The 22199-nt window shown below is 38.1% G+C and overlaps 1 protein-coding gene across 1 annotated transcript in view; it reads left to right on the top strand.

Moving 5' to 3' along the window:
• Nucleotides 1-22199, top strand: part of LOC121867105 (protein arginine methyltransferase NDUFAF7, mitochondrial-like) — an 80684-nt gene that overhangs the window by 14592 nt on the left and 43893 nt on the right. Inside the window, 1 exon segment of the mRNA XM_042366863.1 lies at nucleotides 6971-7121. Coding sequence (XP_042222797.1) covers nucleotides 7037-7121 — 85 coding nt within the window. The 5' untranslated portion in view covers nucleotides 6971-7036.

The following is a 22199-nucleotide window of genomic DNA, read 5'->3' as shown; positions in this document are numbered from 1 at the left end:
ACCAATGTCACCATCAACCATACCAAGACCATGGTTATGCACATCAACCTCTCCTCCGACATTGTCCCACCTCCCTCCATTACCCTAGGTCCGAACACACTCCAGGTTGTAGATTCCACGAAGCTCCTCGGCGTCACCATAGACAACAAACTAAATTGGAAACCACACGTCAGTGAAGTTGTCAAATCCTCCAGTTTCCGCCTCCACCTCCTCCGCCGACTCAAGTCCCTCGGAGTTCCCGCACACGAGCTCCTCAGTGTATACACAACATTCATACTTCCCAAGCTCACCTATGCCTCCCCCACCTGGTCTTCCTCCCTAAATGCCACACAACGTAAACACCTAGAAAAAGTGCAAAAGAGGGCATGCAAGATTATTCTCTCCCCTTCCTACTCCACATATCAAGAAGCGCTCAACACACTGACCCTTTCGACTCTCACTGACCATCACCACGGCCTCATCTGCAAATTTGGTAAGAAGCTTCTACACCATCCCCGACACCGGCCCCTACTACCACCTGAGATCCCCTGTCCGAGAATTGCTGTTCGACACCACAACCGCATCCAGCCCATACGTGCACGAACTGATCGCTATAAGAACAGCCCAGTCCCAACCATTGTAAAAATTATCAATAACATGTAATAAATCAGTGTATTCACTCCCAGTAAACACTGCTCCCTACACTGTCACTATGTTGAAATGAACTGTAGTTTGAGCTGATCCCCATCTAAGTTATTATATGTCTTATTTGTGTCACTTATGTCACTTGTATATTATTTGTAATTCGTAACCCATTCCCCAAATATGTAACTGTATATTTTCAGCCTTCTGGCTGCCAAGCTCTTTCAATAAACCGTTAATTATTATTATTATTATTATATTATATACACACACACACACACACACACACACACACACACACACACACACACACAGCCCGCCACTACAACAAAATTCAGCCCATAAGAGCCCGCACCGATAGATATAAGAACAGCACCATCCCATGTATTGTTAAAATAATAAACAACTCTTGATTTATGTACTGTACACCCCTGTAAATGTATTCAATGCACATTATATCATTATGTCTAAATCAAAAGTAAGTCTGTATATTTTCAGCCACCGGCTGCAACTCTATTAATAAACCGTTTATTATTATTATTATTATTATTGTTATTATTATTGTTATTATTATTACTATTATTATTATTACACACACACACACACACACACACACACACTATATACCGTACTGCAGCGAACGATCTAGACGCCTACCTGAACTATCACCGCCAGAAAATACCGAGTCACGCAACACCAGGTGATTCGGAGTTGCCATGGTGTAATTTTAATTGTTTTTGTGGACGTGAGTGTACGGTCAGACCAAGTGGGTTGGTTGTAAACAAATAGGGCAAACGAAAGCATGCGCAGACAACAGCAGATACCTAATGTTTGATGGTAAATATACAGTATTAAGATTTAAGCATTTGTGCAAGAAACATTACTCGTCACTATTAATTTGTAATTAAAAAATATCATATTTAAGGGAGTCAGAAAGACGAATATTAACCAAAAATTAAATACTATTTGCATGATACTAAACACGAAAATAGAAATGACAATGCACAGAACCTAACAGAATCTGCCCTAACCTAACCTAACCTTACCTTACCATAAACGAGAAAACCAGGAAAGTGAAGCCTATAATGAAAACAAAGGATTATCAAGCCAATATTTATGGGGGTCTTATTAAAAATTTGGACTGTGTTCCAAGTTTTTGAAAGATGCATTAAAGATACAGTTTTTTGTGCTGATTTTAAATGTTAAATTCATGTTTTGCAGAAATATTTTATTTGTGACTTACAGGTCTATGAATCAGAAGTGCTGGCCTGTCATGTTTAACATAAGCTCGTACAAATTTTGCTCTTTGTGATGCTGGCGCCACATAAACTCGCAGCTCGTTCAGGCCCTCGTATGCAGCGCAGCAGTCACTTATAATCGTTGTGCCCTGTAGAATGTTGGCCGTTATGCATAACGTCAGCGTTTTACGATCTCGTTAGGTTCGGTTGTTTTTGCATAACAAAAACGATGATTGTAGGATTTCACTCATTTTCATTCAACAGCAAAAACAGACACTGTTCCTGCAAAAATATGCCAATAAAATGTTAAATATTTATTTCTGCAAAAAATTAGTTGGATACTTAAGAGTCAGCATAAAAAACTGTACTAGTGAAAAAAAAAATAATAACAGTCCAAACTTTAAGATCCATTTATGGTAATAAAATCCCTGTTGAGAGCTTCCATTGTTACTTATAATGTTTATAAAAACCGGAATCACATATTTATAGTTTGCAATGAGACGACAATACGCAATGCCACAGAAGACATATTGGCGTAATATTTATGGCAAAATATTTATTTCTTTGTCTACAAAGCATGAAGAGACATGTAAATGTTGTCATTTGATCAGTTTTTTGGCATGCTTTACTGTTGTAATTTCATTAATCTTTCATGCCCTAGCCACTACAGGTGATTTATGTTTACATGTATAGGTTGTGAAGAAAAAAAATACAGTGATCCCTCGGTTAACAAACGCCTCAGTTAACAAATTACCTTCCATAAGAATATTCAATTTGGTTAACGAATAAAATTCGGTTAACGAATTCCTTACGAATTTTTCCCAACATGCTTTTGCCTGCTCACCAGCTGTAGTATTAGTCCGCCAATACAGTAATCGGTTTTAGGGCTTAAATTCTTTACCATTTGAGTAAATATCAAGAAGGTTGTACTATTCAATAATTTTCCAAGTCTTTTTTAAATTTTTTAGTCATTTTAACAATTATTTAACATAATTGAAGTACAGGGAACTAGTTTTTAGCACGCCAAACAGCCACTTGACTCACCCAGAATGGCGCCAGTTTGTGCCTCTGCTCAGTGGAGGAAGCATCTTGCTTGAGACTCTCTTGAACATAAACTATTTTTACATTTTTACAGTACAATTATTGGTCATTCTGAAATTTATTTTACATTTTGACAATATATAGTGCAGTGCAGTGTTGATTTAAAGAAAATAATCTTGAATTACACCAAGTGAACTTAAAATTTTATGGGTGAAATGGCGGCATGAAGCATGGGGTGACTTCTCTTCCACCCCCACTGCCTTCTCTTCTCCCTTCTCCACCCCCACTTCTAATTCCCATCATCATCAACCAGGAGCCTTCTACACGCACACCTCAAAGTAAATGTACTTTACTGCATTTATTTTTAGTTTGTATGTAATTTTCGGTGAGCTGGAACCAATTACCCAAAATCCCATTGAAACAATGGTTTTTCGGTTAACGAGCTACCTTCTGGAACGAATTGTGTTCGTTAACCGAGGGACCACTGTAAAGGAAAAAGTTGTCATAACGTTTATATGGCAGTGTCATCGAAAAAACACCTATGGAAAATCTGAAAATTTTATGTAAAGTCCTTCAGGTGCTAACCGTCTGCTTCACTAGTCTGAAATTTATATTTTTCATTTTTTTTTTTTCATACAAAGTTGCTAGGGCTTTGAATTAGAGGGAAATTGTGGGGTAAAATCACCCCGTAAAAATTATGAAAACAAACCTAACTACAGTTGAACCTCGATTTACGCGGTTCTCGTTTACGCGTTTGGTCATTTACGCGGTACCTTGCCAGAACCGGGATGTCCGATTTACGCGGTGAATTTACTCATTTACGCGGTTGAAGTATAATTTGTTTATTTACTGAAGATATATATGTTTTTAGCTCATAAAATATATAATTTACATTGCTGGAATCCTTACAAGTTGGTGATCATATTAAATATAAATATCTTTACATTTGCATTAGACATACAAATTTTAGATGTAATTTAAGGAAATCATGAAAATAAGCAAATATTTTATCTTTTGTGACAAAATATGACGTTTACATTCAAAATATTCCCTGACCTGCAAGGAATCCAGAAATGTCAATTATATTATCCTAACTTTAGTCTGAGGTATTATTTATTACTAAAAAAGTAAATACGTATACTGTTTTCTCCTAAACATTTCTCTGGTATGGAGGGAAGGTGGGGGGGAGGGAGGGAGGGACTCGGCAAGCGTGGGAAGAGGGGGGGGGAGCGGAGGTGGGGTATTTTGATTGACAGATAGTGTCTGGGTGAATAATAATTTGTTTATTTACTGAAGAAATTTGTTTTAGCTCATAAAATTCATACAAATTACCTGGCCAGAATATAATTTACATTGCTGGAATTCTTATAAGATTTAGATTATTTTAAATATAAACATCATGGAATTTGCATTAGACATACAAATTTTAGATCTAATTTAAGAATTTTGATTAAAAATCCAAAATTTTATGTTTTGTGCAAAATATGTGACGTTTATGTTCAAAATATTCTTCGCCTTGCAAGGAATTCAGCAATGTCAATTATATTATCCTAACTTTAGTCTGAGGTATTGTTTGTTACTATACCTTAAAATCTAGTGTTTTCACCCAAACATTTCTCATTGAGGGAAGAGCCAGCGAGCGTGGGAAGAGGGGGGTAGGGGTGGGGGGGGTGGGGAGTTGAGTCCATTACTTGAATGGACATTAACCTGGCAACTGTATTTCTCTTAAATATTAATTGTGTGTGCATACCATCATATAATTAAGATGTTATTTTTACTAAAGGTAGGTATTATGTCGGTATTGTGTCGGAAAAAGTGGAGTTTGGGAGTCGGCCCAGTCTCTATTTCAATTAATCCCATATGTTCTGTTATTCCATTTACGTGTTTCTCGTTTTACGAGCTACTCCGCGGGTTCAATTGAAAACTTTAAAAAGTGCTGTATAATACAGTATTTAAGAACAGGTGCCTTGGTTAATGAGGTGAATTAGGAAACTTTTCAATTGAAGAAAAGCTCTTCAGTTCATCAAGAACATCCCAAAAATGGTGAAATAAATAAATTTTTGCCAGACAAAAAGATCATCAAGAACCTAACGAAATGACTCTCAAACATCAGTATAATATACATGTCTAATGTAATTTAACCAGAGAAAAAAGAAGGACCTGACCTAGCCCCCACCCCCTGGTGTAGAAAACTAACCTAACCCAACAAGGCAAAACAGAAACAAAAGAATCTAAAGAACCAAACCTGGAATAAGAAAAAACTTGAAAACTATAAATTTCTGACAAAAATGTTGTACTGTATTATATAGTACAGTACAGTACAGTACTTCCTTGTTTAACATTGTCCCATACAACGTTGTTTCGTTACAACATCACTACTCTTTAGATACCCATGATTCCAACAATGTCCCGACTGATTCTTTATAATGTTGTCACCCAACACGGACTACTTTGTATGGCACATCACCCTCGCTCATCTTGGAGAACTATGCTCTCTCGCGGAGCTTCACAGCGTCCCCAGTCTTTGTTAGGCTTCCATAGTATACGTGCGTGCTTAAGTGTTTTTGCTATAAATACTGTACTGTAACCATTTTAAATGGCTTCCAAGCACCCATCAAGTGCTACGAAAATGGAAGGGTAACCCCAGTCAGAGCAGGAAGGAGAGCTCCCCTCCGGGTCTCAGTGACTTTCCACCCTCCTCCTCTCCACTACCCACACACACTCGCTCCACCTCTGCCCATCAGTAAGTACAATACAAAATGATTTAGTTTATTTATCTTTTTGGATGTACAGTGGTCCCTCTTTTAACGAGCACAATTCGTTCCAGAAGGTTGCTCGTTAACCGAAACCATTGTTTCAATGGGTTTTTGGGTAATTGGTTCCAGCTCACCGAAAATTACATACAAGGTGTGCATGTAGAAGGCTCCTGGTTGATGATGATGATGATGGGAATTAGAATGGGGGTGGAGGAGAAGGGAGAAGAGAAGGCATTGGGGTGGAAGAGAAGTCACCCCATGCCGCCATTTTACCCATAAAATTTTAGTTCATTTGGTGTAATTCAAGATTATTTTCTTTAAATCAACACTGCACTGCATTATATATTGTCAATATGTAAAATATATTTAAAAATGACCAATAATTTGACTGGAAACACAGAAAAAAGGCGTTTATGTTGAAGAGTCTCAAACAAGATGTTCCTTCCTCTGAACTGGTAAACAAACTGACGCCAAGCTTGGTGTGTTGAGTGGCTGTTTGGCGCGCAAAAAACTAGCTTCCTGTACTTCAATTATGTTCAATAATTGTTAAAATGACTGAAAAATTTAATATAAAACTTTTAAAATTATTGAATAGTACAACCTTCTTGATATTTACTAAAATGGTAAGGAATTTAAGCCCTAAAACTGATTACTGTATTGGCGGACTAATACTACAGCTGGTGGGCAGCCAAATGCAGGCGAAAACATGTTGGGAAAAATTCGTAAGGAATTCGTTAACCGAGGGTTTGCTTGTTAACCGAAGTGAAGAATCTTATGGAAGGTAATTCGTTAACCGAGGCGCTCGTTGACCGAGGGATCACTGTATATGTAATGTATTTTATGGGGCAAAGGGAGGTTGGGGAATGTAACTAGCGTATTTTATCTATTTCTTGTGGGAAAATTTATTCCGTTAACGCTTTGTTTTTCAAGAACGTAGCCATGACGTTAAGCAAGGACTTTCTGTATTCTACTTATTTTTTTGTTTTATCTCCCTTTATACAAATCAATACATATAGTTCCATGGTTGTCCTAATCTGAATCTTGACTAAGACCAAATCTCTTGAAAAATTGAAGCTGCCATTTATTTCACCTGATGATTTGGTTAGCATTGGTTAGGATTAAGTAGGATAGGTTAAGATTGGTTATGATAGGTTAGTACATTGGATAGGATTGGTTAAAATAGGTTAGGTTAGGATTGGTTAGGATAAGGATTTGTTAAAATTGGTTAGGATACCATTCGGGTGTTTAATCATCAGGTGAAATAAGCTGGGCTTATTACTGTGATTTCAGAATTAATTGTAAATTTCTCCACAGGTTACATTATATGTCACAGGATACACCATAAGCAAGTACTGTACTGTAGCCTAAAGCAGTGTGGCAATGGGGAGCCTAGGCAGGCTGTCATGGAAGAGAGCAACTTGTCTTCACCAGTGTTCAATTCCAGTTGAAGCTAGTGTCTGGAAAGGTCAGTGTAAAATCTTTCAATAAATTTTTTTTTTAGTAATTTGGAAAATTCATGCACCCTTTATTATATATATATATATATATATATATATATATATATATATATATATATATATATATATATATATATATATATATATATATATATATATATATATATATATATATATGAGATTATGGTATCCCTTCCTGCAACACCTTGTTTTAGTTTTCAAATACACGACTACTGTACTAAAAAATTCAGTCTCTTCAAATTGACTCTCCTCGGGGAAGTGTATACAAAGGATGAATAACAGCACCAATGTATGGATAAACAGCAACATTTATTTGGTAACATATTGACAAATCTCTTGTCATCATCAAGCCTACAACAAAATTAAATACAATTGCATAAATAAGTCACTAAGTACTGTACATTGAGAGAGAAAATAAAACATTGAACAACAAACCATTGAAGTATTAATTGTTTACCTTAAGTTCACTTTAACCATTCAGAGCAAAACAACTAAACTTAACAATCTTTCAAGTGGAATTATTTATAACAATATCTTAGACCACTTCCCAGTTTTTGCCATGCATAAAACAGCCACAAGATCTGAAACGTCTGGAAGAGTCACAATAAAATACAAAGACTAACGCTCTTGTTCGAAAACAACTTAATGAAAGCTAAGTGGGGTTTTTTCAATGCCTCCGGCAATCCTAATGTGATCTGCTGCAACTTCTCTTGCATCTTCAGTGCTTGCTTTGATAAATGCTTCCCCCTCAAGACTAAGTAAAAAGTGACCTGTTTCCAAGCCCAAAATCACAAGTGAAATCAAGGCAATGATTAACAAAAACACAAACTCCAGAGAAAATTTGCAAAATGACTCATAACTTTTGGTGATGCTTACTGAAATACCTGAAATAGAGTAACTAAAGCAGTTAGAAATGCCAGACATAGCTATTATATAAATAAGTTTCAGTCAACATCAGGCAACAGTAAGAAACCTGGAGTATCATCAATTCCATTCAGAACAGGAACACTCAACATATGGCTCACCCCTCATTACCAACCACTTCAATAAACTTGCAGAGAGCATCCCTGATCACTATGAGGAATTTAAAGCCTACCTGCAAAACAGACAACAAAATGAGTTGTTCTTGTTCCCTGTCACAGCAGATGGATTATTGACCACAATAAAAAGTCCAAAGATGCAGCATCATAAAGAAAGTAGCCCACCTATTACTACCTGTTCTCTTACACATTTGTAACTCCTCCTTCACTAGTGGTGTCTTTCTGGATAAACTGAAAATTGCTAAGGTTCACCCAGCATATAAAAAATCTGGCGATAAGGTCCCTAAAGAATTACGGCCCCATTTCAGTCCTCCCAGCCTTAAGTAAGATGTTAGAGATGCTGGCATGTACTGCAGTAGTATAAACTAAATTCCTTCTGCAGTAACAATAACATCCTTACAGATTCTCAGTTTGGATTTAGAGCAAAAAGGTTAACTGAGAGTACTGTGGTATCCTTTACTAATGACATCATGAACTCCTTTGATGATAGTCAGTTCACAGTCGAAATATTTCCTGGACCTTTCTAAAGCCTTTGATACTGTCGACCATACCATCCTCCTGTCAAAACTTAAACATTACTGCATTAGGGGCTTATCCCACAATTGGTTTACCTTGGATCTGTCAAACAGGAGGCAGTATGTCTGCTATAACAACCATCAATCTGACTCATCACCTATTTTGTACGGTGTCCTTCAAGGCTCTATTCTCGGCCCAACTTATTTGTAGATGATAGTAATTTCTATGTCAGTCGCTCAGATCTCCATTCCTTGATGAGGACTATGAACAGTGAATTGACTAAAGTTGGGAACTGGGTAATGTGTAATAAACTCACCGTAAACCTAAAAACCCCCCACTAGTATATGATCTTTCACAGAAGGAAAGACTTACCCCCAGATATGGACCCCCTGTACCTTGGTAATATGAACAAAATATTAAATTCCTTGGGATTGTTGTTGTTGTTGATGATAAACTGAACTGGAGAAACCACCTACAAGCCATTCACATAAAAATTATTAAACTGTGTATCATACTCGTCAGTCATTCACTCTTGCAGCAATGAAAGGCCGCTATCAAACAGGGTGGTACTATCGCCTGGGAAGATATTGGTAAGGTGATGACTTTGAAGTTGATGATGATGAAGTGGCAGGCGAGTGTGGAGTGACAGGCGCAGGAGTAGCTGGAGTGGCAGAAGATTGAGTTGAAGCTGGTGTTTTGGGAACTCTGGAGAAGGATAATGTGATGGGGAGCTGAGATCACAGGTGCTATTTAGATCTTAGTAGATTTCGTTGAGTGGTGATAGTGCTAAGTCCACACATCTGCTTAATAAACAGATGCTCGGTCTAGAGATTGGTCTAATTCCAGAAGTGCTTCTATTCTTTTCTTGAAGAATGTAAAAATTTTGTTAATTTTCTCTCATACGTATCTAGATGTTTTCCTGTAAATCAAATGGACCAAGATCTCATTCCTGATCATCTTGCTCATCTTCTTTAAGTAAATAAGCCAGTTCTTCATTAGTTAACTCTTCTCCAGTGTTTCCAAGCAGCTCTTCTCTGATTTCTTCTGGTTGCATGTCACCAAACCCCTCCCCTCAAACCATTCTTGCCACCTGCACCATGTGTGACCTGAGACTCCACTGAGAGGAAGCCAGTGAAATCATTCACTGCTTCAGTCTGTAACGAATGCTTCTTTAGTAACACAATGTAACAGGATAACACTGTAATCGGGAGAACATAATATCTCTACCTTTACCAACTGTGTATCTGCTGAGGTGACTGTTACCGTGAATATAACAGCTACATGTGAAACTGTTGTACAGTGAGTTCTGCTATAACGCGTGTTTTGATAACGCGAATTTGCTCTAACGCGATTTATGAATTCGGAACAATATTTGTATAACGCGATCGCTTGTTTGCTATAACGCGATTTTTGCTTACTATTTCTCCAATTTTGTGGTATTAACTGTGAATATGGTAAAGAAGAATATCTCCAAAAAGCATTCTGATGATAGAATTCCCGGTGATTATCGTAAAAGAAAGGATATAACACTTGAAGAGAAGCTTGATGTTATCAACCTCAAAATCACCCTTCTCCCCCATCAAGTTACATTCATATTTTTTCAAGGTAAAGTGTTAAATTTACTGTATGATTTCATTATTAGATATGAATGTAACATTTATTTAGACTGTGCTATCCTTTGTGTTAGGCTAACTACTAAATTTTTTCGATTTCGAGTAATCTGCACCTAACCCTATTTTCTCCATAAGCCCTGTTATTTCTATTACGCAATTTTCTATAACACGATATTTTACAAGAACACAATTATCGCGTTATAGCAGAACTACCTGTATATGTAACATCCTTCCTGGGTTGTCACCACTTGTAGCAATCACTTGTGAAGCACCTTACCTTATATTTTAGACATACAGTCATTTCTGCTGCAACACGTGTTTTGTCAACGTGAATTGGCTATAACGCGATTGATGAATTGAAGAATGATATTTGTAAAACGCGAATGCGTGTTGGCTGTAACGCGATTCCACTCGAATGTTTTAAGTGTACTGTCGCTTGGCGCGGGGTTATGCAGCGTTTACAGTTCACGTTCGACATCACATGTTCAATTGATTCATGTGTTTTGTTTGTGAAGTGTTATTTGATAGGGACTCTATAAATTTCATCCTTTTTTTGCAAATTTAGCTGTTCCCATAAATACTGTCTGAAAAAAAAATAAAAATAATGTTTCACAGTGCGGACTAATAGCGTTTTACACCCACGCTCTCTGTTAAAATCACACGATCAATTGAAACACGTGGGTTGTTTTGAAGCGTCCTCAGTGATTTTTGCTTACTATTTCTCCAATTTTGTGGTATTAACTGTGTTACATTTACTGTATGATTTCACTATTAGATATGAATGTAACATTTATTTAGACTGTGCTATCCTTTGTGTTAGGCTAACTACTAAATTGTTTTCGATTTCGAGTAATCTGGACCTAACCCTATTTTCTCCATAGGCCCTGTTATTTCTATTGCGCGAATTTCTACAATGCGAAGTTTTACAAGAACACAACTATCACGTTGTAGCAGAACTGACTATACTAAAATATAGATCAAAGATTGATGGATCTTCTGGAGTGAAATCCAATATGTTCCTTTTGTTTGTATTTATTTTAAAAGGTTTCTATGTACACTTTCAAAAAGGATTATCACCGTAAGTTAACCACTGTAGCTATGAGTGTTAAATGAGGATGGAGGCTATGTTAAAAAGCTCTGCTTAGTACGTTCTGTCGATGTGAGAGTTGAGTGAGAATGAGTAGAGACTTCTCGAGGGAGAACGGAAATATATCCGTCGTCCTCCCTCGAGGAAGACGGGTCACCTCAATGATAACTCTAAATAACGTCTTCCTCTAGTGAGTGATATCAAACTACTGCCCGCAATAGGTGGCCAGAGAGCCAGTTACTTAATCCTAAGCTCAGCGCCAAGTGACGCGACTTCTCGTGGGCACACCTTATCACATGCTCTGAACATGCTAGCTAGTGGGTCGTTTGACCTGTGCCCGGGTGGGCCAATTCCCGTAAAAAAATAAATAAATAAAAATGCAAGTCTAATGTAATTAACCCATTTATATAAATACTTGTGCCTATTAGAAAGGGGCTAATACATTACTCGGTCACGCCTTCCAAGCTCCGTGAGGAGTAAACTAATCTCGCAGAAAAACCCTGTGCAAATACCTAACCATGTTACATGTACAGTATATGTGTGTAAACACTAAATTGGGGAAGCTGACATCTGCGGTTGAACAGCTACTCAAGCCCTAGTCTGAAATGCCTTATGGGAGAGTATATTAAGTACAATGGCAAAATTGGAAGATTCTGACTTAAAAAGCAAAAATATGACTGCCAATATCAACACAATACAGTAGTGGAAATCATTAACTTGGGTAGAGCAAATCCCGTAATAACATGGCAGAAATAAATCTCACCTATTTCGTGTTTAAGAACACACCTTAGCAATGTACAACTTTTGCTACTATAATCACGCTGGATGAATGAGCGTGTGGTGCTTGAGACTCTTCGACGAAGCATTCACTTTTGCAGAGAGCAATACAGGTTGAAACTCCTTAATCCGGTACTCTATTGTCCGGCACCTCCCGTCTTCCGACAAAATTTTAGTTTGCCGGACGGCCTCTAGTACCCACCGACGCTAGTATCCATGGTTCGGCATAACCTTGTTTACATCTGGTCCTCGTGGAGATTGGTGCATTCCTAGGTATTTCAAGTGTTTCTGTAATATTTCGCTTGTTATTTACCCTTAATATGCCTCCTAAGCATATTTATTTAATTTTATTTAATTTACTGTCCAGATATATTTTCCTTCTTTACAGGTGACCATCACCAATTTATGTATAGGTACAGGTACCATAACTATTTTGTCATTTTAAGTGCAGAATGAGAATTATTGTTTATCTATTTTCCTTTATTATAATTACACTGTACAGTAGGACGTGGATATAATGCGAGATATGTTCCAGGAGAGGTTGCTTTAAACCGAATTCACGGTAAATCGAAGTGTTGTTTAAATGGAATATTTTAGTTTGGTTTTGAGAGAAACACAAAATACTAAAAATATTGAAAGTCTACCCAAATGCACCTCAGCCCATCTCCTAGAATAAACAAAACATTGTTTTTTGTAGTACAGGTTGTACCTCTCTAGTCCGGCAACCTCGGGACCTGACCTGTGCCGGACCATGGAAATTCACCCTTTTCCTGGATAGATAGTGACTTGTGCTTACGCTTGGAAGCACTAGCACCACTTTCTCTGCATCATGGTCTCTTTGAAGACATATTGAAGGGTTAAATGTTGTACAGTAGCTTCTCAAATTTCGCGAGTTTTTAATTCAACGTTTTTTTATTTGGACAAAAAAACACCACAATTTAAAATTTTGACGGCGGAAATTCGAATTGTGACAGGTTTGAATAGCCCACCAACGTTTAGATGAAGTGCACAATCGTGTAAACAGTGTCATTTCTCTTATGTACAAAAGATTCATTATTGTTTATTACTGAATGTCTTTTTGATTGAATTAATGTTTATGTGTGCAAAATGAGCAATACAATTCATTAATAATACGTAGAATATTAAAACACACGAGGAAATGAGACAGCATTGTTTTCGTTGATTACTATCAATGATGCCCAAAGAGAAACCTCTGCTCTCTGGAAATATGTCGACGACTCCACCATTGGGATCAGTGTCAACAACTCGGGTCCCGACTACACTTCTCTGCAGGATTTATTGAACAGTCTCCAAAATTGAGACACCAACAACCGCATCACCATCAACCATACCTAGACCATTGTTATTCACATCAACATCTTCTTCAATGTTGTCTCTTCTCCCTCCATTACTTTGGGGCCCAACACACTCCAGCAAGCTCCTCGGCGTAACTACAGTGGTCTCTCGGTTAACGAGTTACCTCCCATAAGATTCTTAACTTCGGTTAACGAGCAATCCCTTGATTAACGAGTTTCTTACGAGCCGACCTGAACATGTTTTCGCTTGCACTTGGCGGTCAACCAGCTGTAGTATTAGTTTGCCAATACAGTAATCAGTTCTAGGGCTTAAATTCTTTACTATATTAGGAAATATCAAGAAGTTTATATTATTCATTAATTTTAAAAGTTTAATACAGTAATACCCCGCTTAACACGGTTTCGCTTAGCGCGATTTCACATATTAGCGGTGCCTCGCCAGAGCCAAACTTTCACTTAACGCGGGTTTTTTCCACGTATACGCGCAGAGTGTCCGGCTCGAGACGCTATTTTTAGATTCGCCCCACCCCCACCCTGCCTGACTGCCTGCCTGCCTGTTTTAGCTCATAAAATTCATACAAATTACCCGGCCAGAATATAATTTACATTGCTGGAATTCTTACAATATGATGATCATTTTGAATATAAACATCATAGATTTTGCATTAGACATACAAATTTTAGATATAATGTTTACTCTGAGTAAATATGTTATCTTTTGTGCAAAATATATGACATTTATATTCAAAATATTCCTGGTCTTACAAGGAATCCAGCAATGTCAATTATATTATCCTAACTTTAGTTTGAGGTATTATTTATTACTAAAAAGGTAAATATTCTGGTTTTCCCACACATCTGGTAGGGAGGGACCGACTGACCATCTGTTACCGTGTGAAGAATATTTTTTTTTTTTTATTACTGAAGATATTTGTTTTAGCTCATAAAATTCATACAAATTACCCGGTCAGAATATAATTTTTCATTGCTGGAATTCTTACAATTTGATGATCATTTTGAATATAAACATCATAGATTTTGCATTAGACATACAAATTTTAGATATACCGGTAATGTTTACTCTGAGTAAATATGTTATCTTTTGTGCAAAATATATGACATTTATATTCAAAATATTCCTGGTCTTACAAGGAATCCAGCAATGCCAATTATATTATCCTAACTTTAATCTGAGGTATTATTTAATACTAAATGTTAAAATTTAGTTTTTTCACCCAACATCTCTTGAAGGGAGGATTGGTGGGGGGTGGGGGGGAGGGTTGGGACTGACCGCGGTTGGAAGAGGGGGGAGGCAAGGTGGGGTACTTTGATTGACAGATAGTGTTGTGAAGAATATTTTTTTTTTTATTAACTGAAGATATTTGTTTTAGCTCATAAAATTCATACAAATTACCCGGCCAGAATATAATTTACATTGCTGGAATTCTTACAATTTGGTGATCATTTTGAATATAAACATCATAGATTTTGCATTAGACATACAAATTTTAGATATAATGTTTACTCTGAGTAAATATGTTATCTTTTGTGCAAAATATATGACATTTATATTCAAAATATTCCTGGTCTTACAAGGAATCCAGCAATGTCAATTGTATTATCCTAACTTTAGTTTGAGGTATTATTTATTAAAATTTAGTGGTTTTCCCCCGAAAATTTCTCAGAGGGAAGAGCCAGTGAGTGTAGTGTGAGAAGAGGGGGAGGGAGTTGAGTCCATTATTTGAATGGACATTAACTTGGCTACTGTATTTCTCTATTTCTCTTAAGTATTAATTGTGTGCATGTACCATCATAAAATTAAGATGTTATTTTTACTAGAACATAGGTATTGTGTCAGAAAAAGTGGAGTTTGGGGGTCGGGCCAGTTTCTATTGGAATTAATCCCATATGTTCTGTTGTTCACTTAGCACGGTTTTCACTTAACACGGTACCCTGTGGGTTTTACTAACCACGTTAAGTGGGGTACTACTGTATTAATTTTTTTAGTCATTTTAACAATTATTGAACATGATTGAAGGTAAGGTCACTAGTTTCATGCGCGCCATCCAGCCTGCCAACACACCAAAAAGGCGTTAGTCTCTGTCTTTTCAGTGGAGGTAACATCTTGCTTGAGACTCTCTTCAACTAAACGCTTTTTTTCTGTGTTTCCAAGCAAATTATTGGCCATTTTGAAATTTCTTTTACATATTGACAATATATAGTGCAGTGCAGTGTTATTTTAAAGAAAATAATCTTGAATTACACCAAGTTTAAACTTAAAATATCACGTGTTGAGATTGTTTGAATCCAGCATGGGGCCTAAGAGATGAAGAAAAGCTATTTCAATCCAAACCAAGCAGGAATTTAAAAAAAAAAACATGAAGAAGGCATTAGAACAAATGCGCTATGCAAAGAATATGGCATGTCGACATCAACTGTGTCGACAATTCTTGCACAGAAAGACAAATTTAAAGAAGTGAAAGTGAGAGACAAATCTACTTCTCATCTGGATTAGGGAAAAACAGATGAAAGGTGATTCAGTTTCTACTGAATTTATTTGTGAAAGAGCCAGGGAGATTTACGAACATGTAAAGACAGAGCAACCTGGTTCTTCAGGCACAGAATTTGAAGATTTTAGGGCCAGCAAAAGCTGGTTCGAAAAACTTAAGAAAAGAAGTGACATTTTTAGTGTAGTTCGGCATGGTGAGGCTGCTAATGCTGATAATGAAGGGGCAGCACAATTTTTAGCGGAGTTTAAAGAACTGATGGAAGAAGAAAATTATCTTCCACAGCAAGTGTTCAATGTGGACGAAACTGGGCTGTTTTGGAAAAAGATGCCCAAAAGAACATTCATCACCAGAGATGAAGCCTCTTTACCTGGGCATAAACCCATGAAAGACCGTCTCACTCTATTGCTTGGTGCCAATGCTTCATGGGAGTTCCGACTGAAGCCTCTGCTTGTCTACCACTCTGAGAACCCCAGGGTGTTCAAACAACAAAAAGTGGTAAGAGGAAAGCTTGGAGTCTATTGGAAATCCAACCGTAAGACATGGGTGACAAGACAACTCTTTAATGAATGGGCTGTTGAGGTGTTTTGCCCTTCTGTCAAGAGCTACCTAACCACCAATAAACTCCCTTTAAAGCAGTGGTTCTTAACCTTTTTTGAGTCACGGACCCCTTTGAGAATTTGGTGAAAGCTATGGACCCCCTCCCTAGAAAAATGCACATAAACACAACTTTGCATGCAATGATTATACTTTATTTTATTGAAAATTCATTGCCTCATACAGTGTATGACATACACAAAGCATAGTGAATATAAATGTTAAATTTTTATCTGACCTTCACGGACCCCCTGAAGCCCATCCATGGACCCCAGGTTAAGAACCCCTGCTTTAAAGGCTCCTCTTCTCATGGATAATGTCCCTGGGCATGACCCTGAACTTGCCAGAACTTTGGAGTATCAATTTGACTTTGTGAAAGTGTTGTTTTTGCCTCCCAACACTACATCAATCATACAGCCAATGGACCAGAATGTGATCAGCAACTTCAAGAAGTTGTACATGAAGAAAATGTTTAGGAGGTGTCATCAGGCAACTTCCAATGATCCTGAACTAACACTGAAACAGTTCTGGAAGACACAATTCAACATCCTGGAGGCTGTAAAATTAATTGTGTCATCATGGCAAGAAGTCTCCACTAGATCCCTCAATTCTTCTTGGAAAGCACTGTGGCCATCAGTAGTCCATGATTTTGAGGGATTTGAGGAAGAAACAGAGTTGGACCAGGAGATTATGTCCATTGGTCAGTCATTGGGCCTTGGAGTGGAGGAGGAGGATGTGGAAGAGCTTGTGATGTCTCATGAGGAGGGACTTACTCCTGATGACTTGAAGCAACTGGATGAGATGTTAGAGGCTGATAATGGTGAGGAGGAAAAGGAAAGTGATGACCATATGTCAACTTCAGAGTTAAAAGATGTCATTTACTACTGGGAGAAGTTCAGGAAACTGGCTTCAAGGCACCCAGATGTGGAACAATCTGAACTAACTTTGTGTCATGTTGAGGACACAATCGTCTCCTTCTTTAAACATAAGTTAATGATGAGGACGAGAGATGCCCCACAGACCACAATTGACACTTTCTTCAGTAAAAGGCAGACGGAACAAGATGCTAGCCCTCAGCATTCCACTTCAAGAAGGAGAGAGGATGATGCTAGCCCTCAGCCTTCCACTTCAAGAAGGAGAGAGGATGTTCCTGGTGGAGAATCTGTCAGTCCAGAGGTTCCTGACATTTTCATGGAAGGTGACTCACCTTCCAAGAAGCAGTAAAATGCTTCTCCACCTCCACTTCCTTCTCTTCTCCCTTCTCCTCCTGCACCTCCCACTTCAAATTCACATCAGCATCAGCATCCAGGAGCCTTCTACATACACACCTCAAAATAAGTGTATATTTCTACCTTTTTTGTTGAATTTAGGCAATTTTCGGTGAGCTGGAACCAATTACCCAAAAACCCATTGAAACAATGGTTTCGGATAACGAGTTTTTCGGTTTACGAGCAACCTGCTGGAACAGATTGTGCTCGTTAACTGGGGGAACACTGTATAGATAACAAACTAAATTGGTAAACACACATAAGTAAAGTTGTCAAATCCTCCAGTTTTGATTTACATCTCCTCCGCCGATTGAAGTCCCTCGGAGTTCCTGCTCCCGAGCTCCTCAGTGTTTACTCATCATTCATACTTCCCAAGCTCACCTATGCCTCCCCTACCTGGTCTTCCTTCCTAAATGCCACACAATGTAAATACCAAGTAAAAGTGCAATAGAAGGCATGCAAGATTATTCTCTCCCCTTTCTACTCCACATATCAAGAAGCGCTCAACACACTGACCCTCTCGGCTCTCTCTGACCATCACCATGACCCCATCTGCAAATTTGGTGAGAAGCTTCTGCACCATCCTCGACACCTGCTGCTACTGCCACCCGAGATCCCTCGTCTGCGAATTACTGTTCGACATCACAGCAGCATGCAGCCCATATAAGCATGGACTGATCACTATAAAAACAGTCCAGTCCCAACCATTGTAAAAATTATCAACAACTCGTCATCAACCAGTGCATTCACTCCCAGTCAATCTTACCTTTTTGCACTCTCACCATGTTGAAATGCCCTGTAGTATAACCTTCTCCCCACCTAGTTATTATATTTAATATTTGTATCACTTATGTTACTTGTATATTATTTGTCAATCAAGTGACCCATTCCCCAATTATGTAACTGTTTTTCAGCCTTACGGCTGCCATGCTCTTTCAATAAACTATTAATTATTATTATTATTATTATTATTATTATTATTATTATTACAGTATAATTATAATAATAATTATTATTATTATTATTATTATTATTATTACAGTCGGCCCTTAACATACGCGGGTTTATAATACACGGATTTGCAAATACGTGGATTGCCCCGCCGGAGGAATATTCTGTACATTGAAGTAATTGAAGTACATTCAAATCGCGCGCCATTCAACTCGCGAGCGGCACCGAACACGGGACACCGCCCGCTCCAGCAACCTCACACACACAAGACGTACCTGGCCCTCCTCTCGGAGCAGCCAGGTCAACTGTTATGTTGGCCCATACCAACTCCCTCCCCTGAACCCTCCTCCCCACCGGAATATCAACATGTTCTCGCCAGAAGTTACTATTTCATTTAGGAATGGAATGGAACCAGTGTTAAACAGAGGTGAACAATGGTGAACAGTGCTTAAGTCAGTGAGAACAACTCAACAGTAACAGTGGTACAGTACCCAAGTTGACCTTCACACAGTGAGGTCCCAGGTACCCAGTGATAACGGCCCGTGAGACCCAACAACCAGCGATGTGTTAATCCGTCTACGATAGGAAGGCCTGGAACCACACCTCACTCATATAACGCCATCTGTGAGGGAATTACTACACCACGTGAGGCCCCTCATAACACCATATGTGAAGGAGTTACTACACCACGTGAAGCCCCTCATAACACCATCTGTGAGGGAATTACTACACCACGTGAGGCCCCTCATAACACCATCTCTGAGGGAATTACTATACCACGTGAGGCCCCTCATAACACCATCTGTGAGGGAATTACTGCACCACGTGAGGCCCCTCATAACACCATCTGTGAGGGAATGCACCACGTGAGGCCCCTCATAACACCATCTGTGAGGGAATTACTACACCACGTGAGGCCCCTCATAACACCATCTGTGAGGGCACACGTGGCCCTCTGACCATCTGTGAGATTACTGTGAGGGCCCTGCCACATCTGTGAGGGAATTACTACACCACGTGAGGCCCCTCATAACATCGTCTGTGAGGGAACTACTACACCACGTGAGTTACTCCTAACACCATCTGGGAGGGAGTTACTACACTATGTTTTTGCTGTTCAACACCTACAATAATCTGTATGTTCACCGTATGTTCCTTTACCTTTCTCTAATGAAGGCTTTTGTTAAACCACCAATGTATGTAATAAGTCATTTATGTCCAATGTATATTTTCAGCCTTCGGGCTGCAGAACTTTTTCAATAAACCGTTAATTATTAATTATTATTATTATTATATAGCTCTCCCTCACTCAGTCAGTCTCGCTGTAACCACGCTTGTGTTGACATCAGCATTGTACAGTGAGTGCTGCTATAACGCTTGTTTTGATAACGCGAATTTGCTCTAACGCGATTTATGAATAGAGGAACGATATTTGTATAACGCAAACGCTTGTTTGCTATAACGCGATTTTTGCTTACTATTTCTCCAATTTTGTGGTATTAACTGTGAATATGGTAAAGAAGAATATCTCCAAGAAGCATTCTGGTGATAGAATTCCCGGTGATGATCGTAAAAGAAAGGATATAACACTTGAAGAGAAGCTCGATTTTATCAACCTCAAAATCACCCTTCTCCCCCATCAAGTTACATTCATATTTTTTCAAGGTAAAGTGTTAAATTTACTGTATGATTTCATTATTAGATATGAATGTAACATTTATTTAGACTGTGCTGTCCTTTGTGTTAGGCTAACTACTAAATTTTTTCGATTTCGAGTAATCTGCACCTAACCCTATTTTCTCCATAAGCCCTGTTATTTCTATTACGCGATTTTCTATAACACGATATTTTACAAGAACACAATTATCGCGTTATAGCAGAACTACCTGTAGTTGCAAAAATATTACATTTCCGTGAATGTATTATATCAAGCACAGTATGAATAGAATATCACTAATATAAGAGTATTTTAACCGAAAACTACTAAAAAAACGAGTAACATATCTTGAACATCGGATGGTTAGGTAAAGTCTTTTGTTTCCATGTAGTTTATCCTAATTTACATTGAAATGCATTACGTTTCAGCAAAACTACTATTTATTTCTGAGAATATGAAAATGTAATATTTTGCTGAAATGACATACGTATTACAGTGGAAAGTAACGAAAGCAATGACTCGCTTTCTTTCGTTCAAAAGATGTTACCTTAATCGCTTTTCGAATGGTTTTCAGTTAAAAAACTGTTGTATTACAATAATATTCTATCCTAATTCACTTGTGATGCAACAGTTTTTTTAACTGAAAACCATTCAAAAAGCGATTACGGTAACATCTTTTGAACGAAAGAAAGCGAAAGTCATTGTTTTCGTCACGATTTTATCCCACTTTCCACTGTAATACGTACGTCATTTCAGCAAAAATTTACATTTCCGTGAATGTAGTATATCAAGCACAGTATGAATATAATATCATTGTAATATAACAGTATTTTAACCGAAAACTATTAAAAAAACGAGTAACATCTCTTGAACATTGGAAGGTTAGGTGAAGTCTTTTGTTTTCGTCATGTATTTTATCCTATTTTACATTGAAATACATCATGTTTCAGCAAAATTACTATTTATTTCCAAGAATATATTCATTCAGGCGCAGTTTAGGTAAAATATACATGTGATGTAACATTTTTTTAATTGAAAACGATTCGAAAAACACGTACCCTCTAGCCCTGTTCAAGGAGAAGACTGGGAGGAGCTGTTTGGTGCTTAAGACGATGACAAGGAAAATGATTTTGATGGATTTTAATGAAAATATTCAGAAAGACCCTGGCACTGTCAAGGAAAGTGGCTGCTGAAGGCTTCCAGGACATGGCAGAGGACGAGATTAGGGAGCTAATTGAAGAGCACGACACTGAGCTGACCGAGGAGGATCTACAGGAGTTAGTAGACTCAGGCAATGAAGAGGAAGTGAAAGGGAAAGAGGATGAGGAAGAGGAAGAGCACCAAGAAATAACGTTGGAGAAGTTGGGGGAGATGACCGGGAATATTGAGACACTGAAAAACCTGGCCTATAGTATGGACCCCTCCATGGTGCGTGCCCTGAAATTCATGTGAGGGATGGATGACGTTTTTGCTCCATACAAAAACATCATGTAAGAAATGAAAAGAAAGAGACGACAACTCCCCATCACCATGTTCTTTGATCACCGAAGGAGAGATTTAACACCATCAATCACTGGCGGCAGTGAGGAAGCAGCTGAATCCACCGTCGCCCCCACTTCACCAACCGTTATGGAATTGAGTGACGATGAGCCCGATGACCACCGTCCTGTAACCGAGGATAGGTACTGTACAGTAAAGTGAAATTTTTATCTCTTTTTTTTAATAGCTTTTCTTGC

Source organism: Homarus americanus, unplaced genomic scaffold (assembly GCF_018991925.1).
Source record: "Homarus americanus isolate GMGI-L3 unplaced genomic scaffold, GMGI_Hamer_2.0 scaffold6317, whole genome shotgun sequence".
NCBI classification, from domain to species: domain Eukaryota; kingdom Metazoa; phylum Arthropoda; class Malacostraca; order Decapoda; family Nephropidae; genus Homarus; species Homarus americanus.
This window is presented reverse-complemented; position numbering and strand designations above follow the sequence as displayed.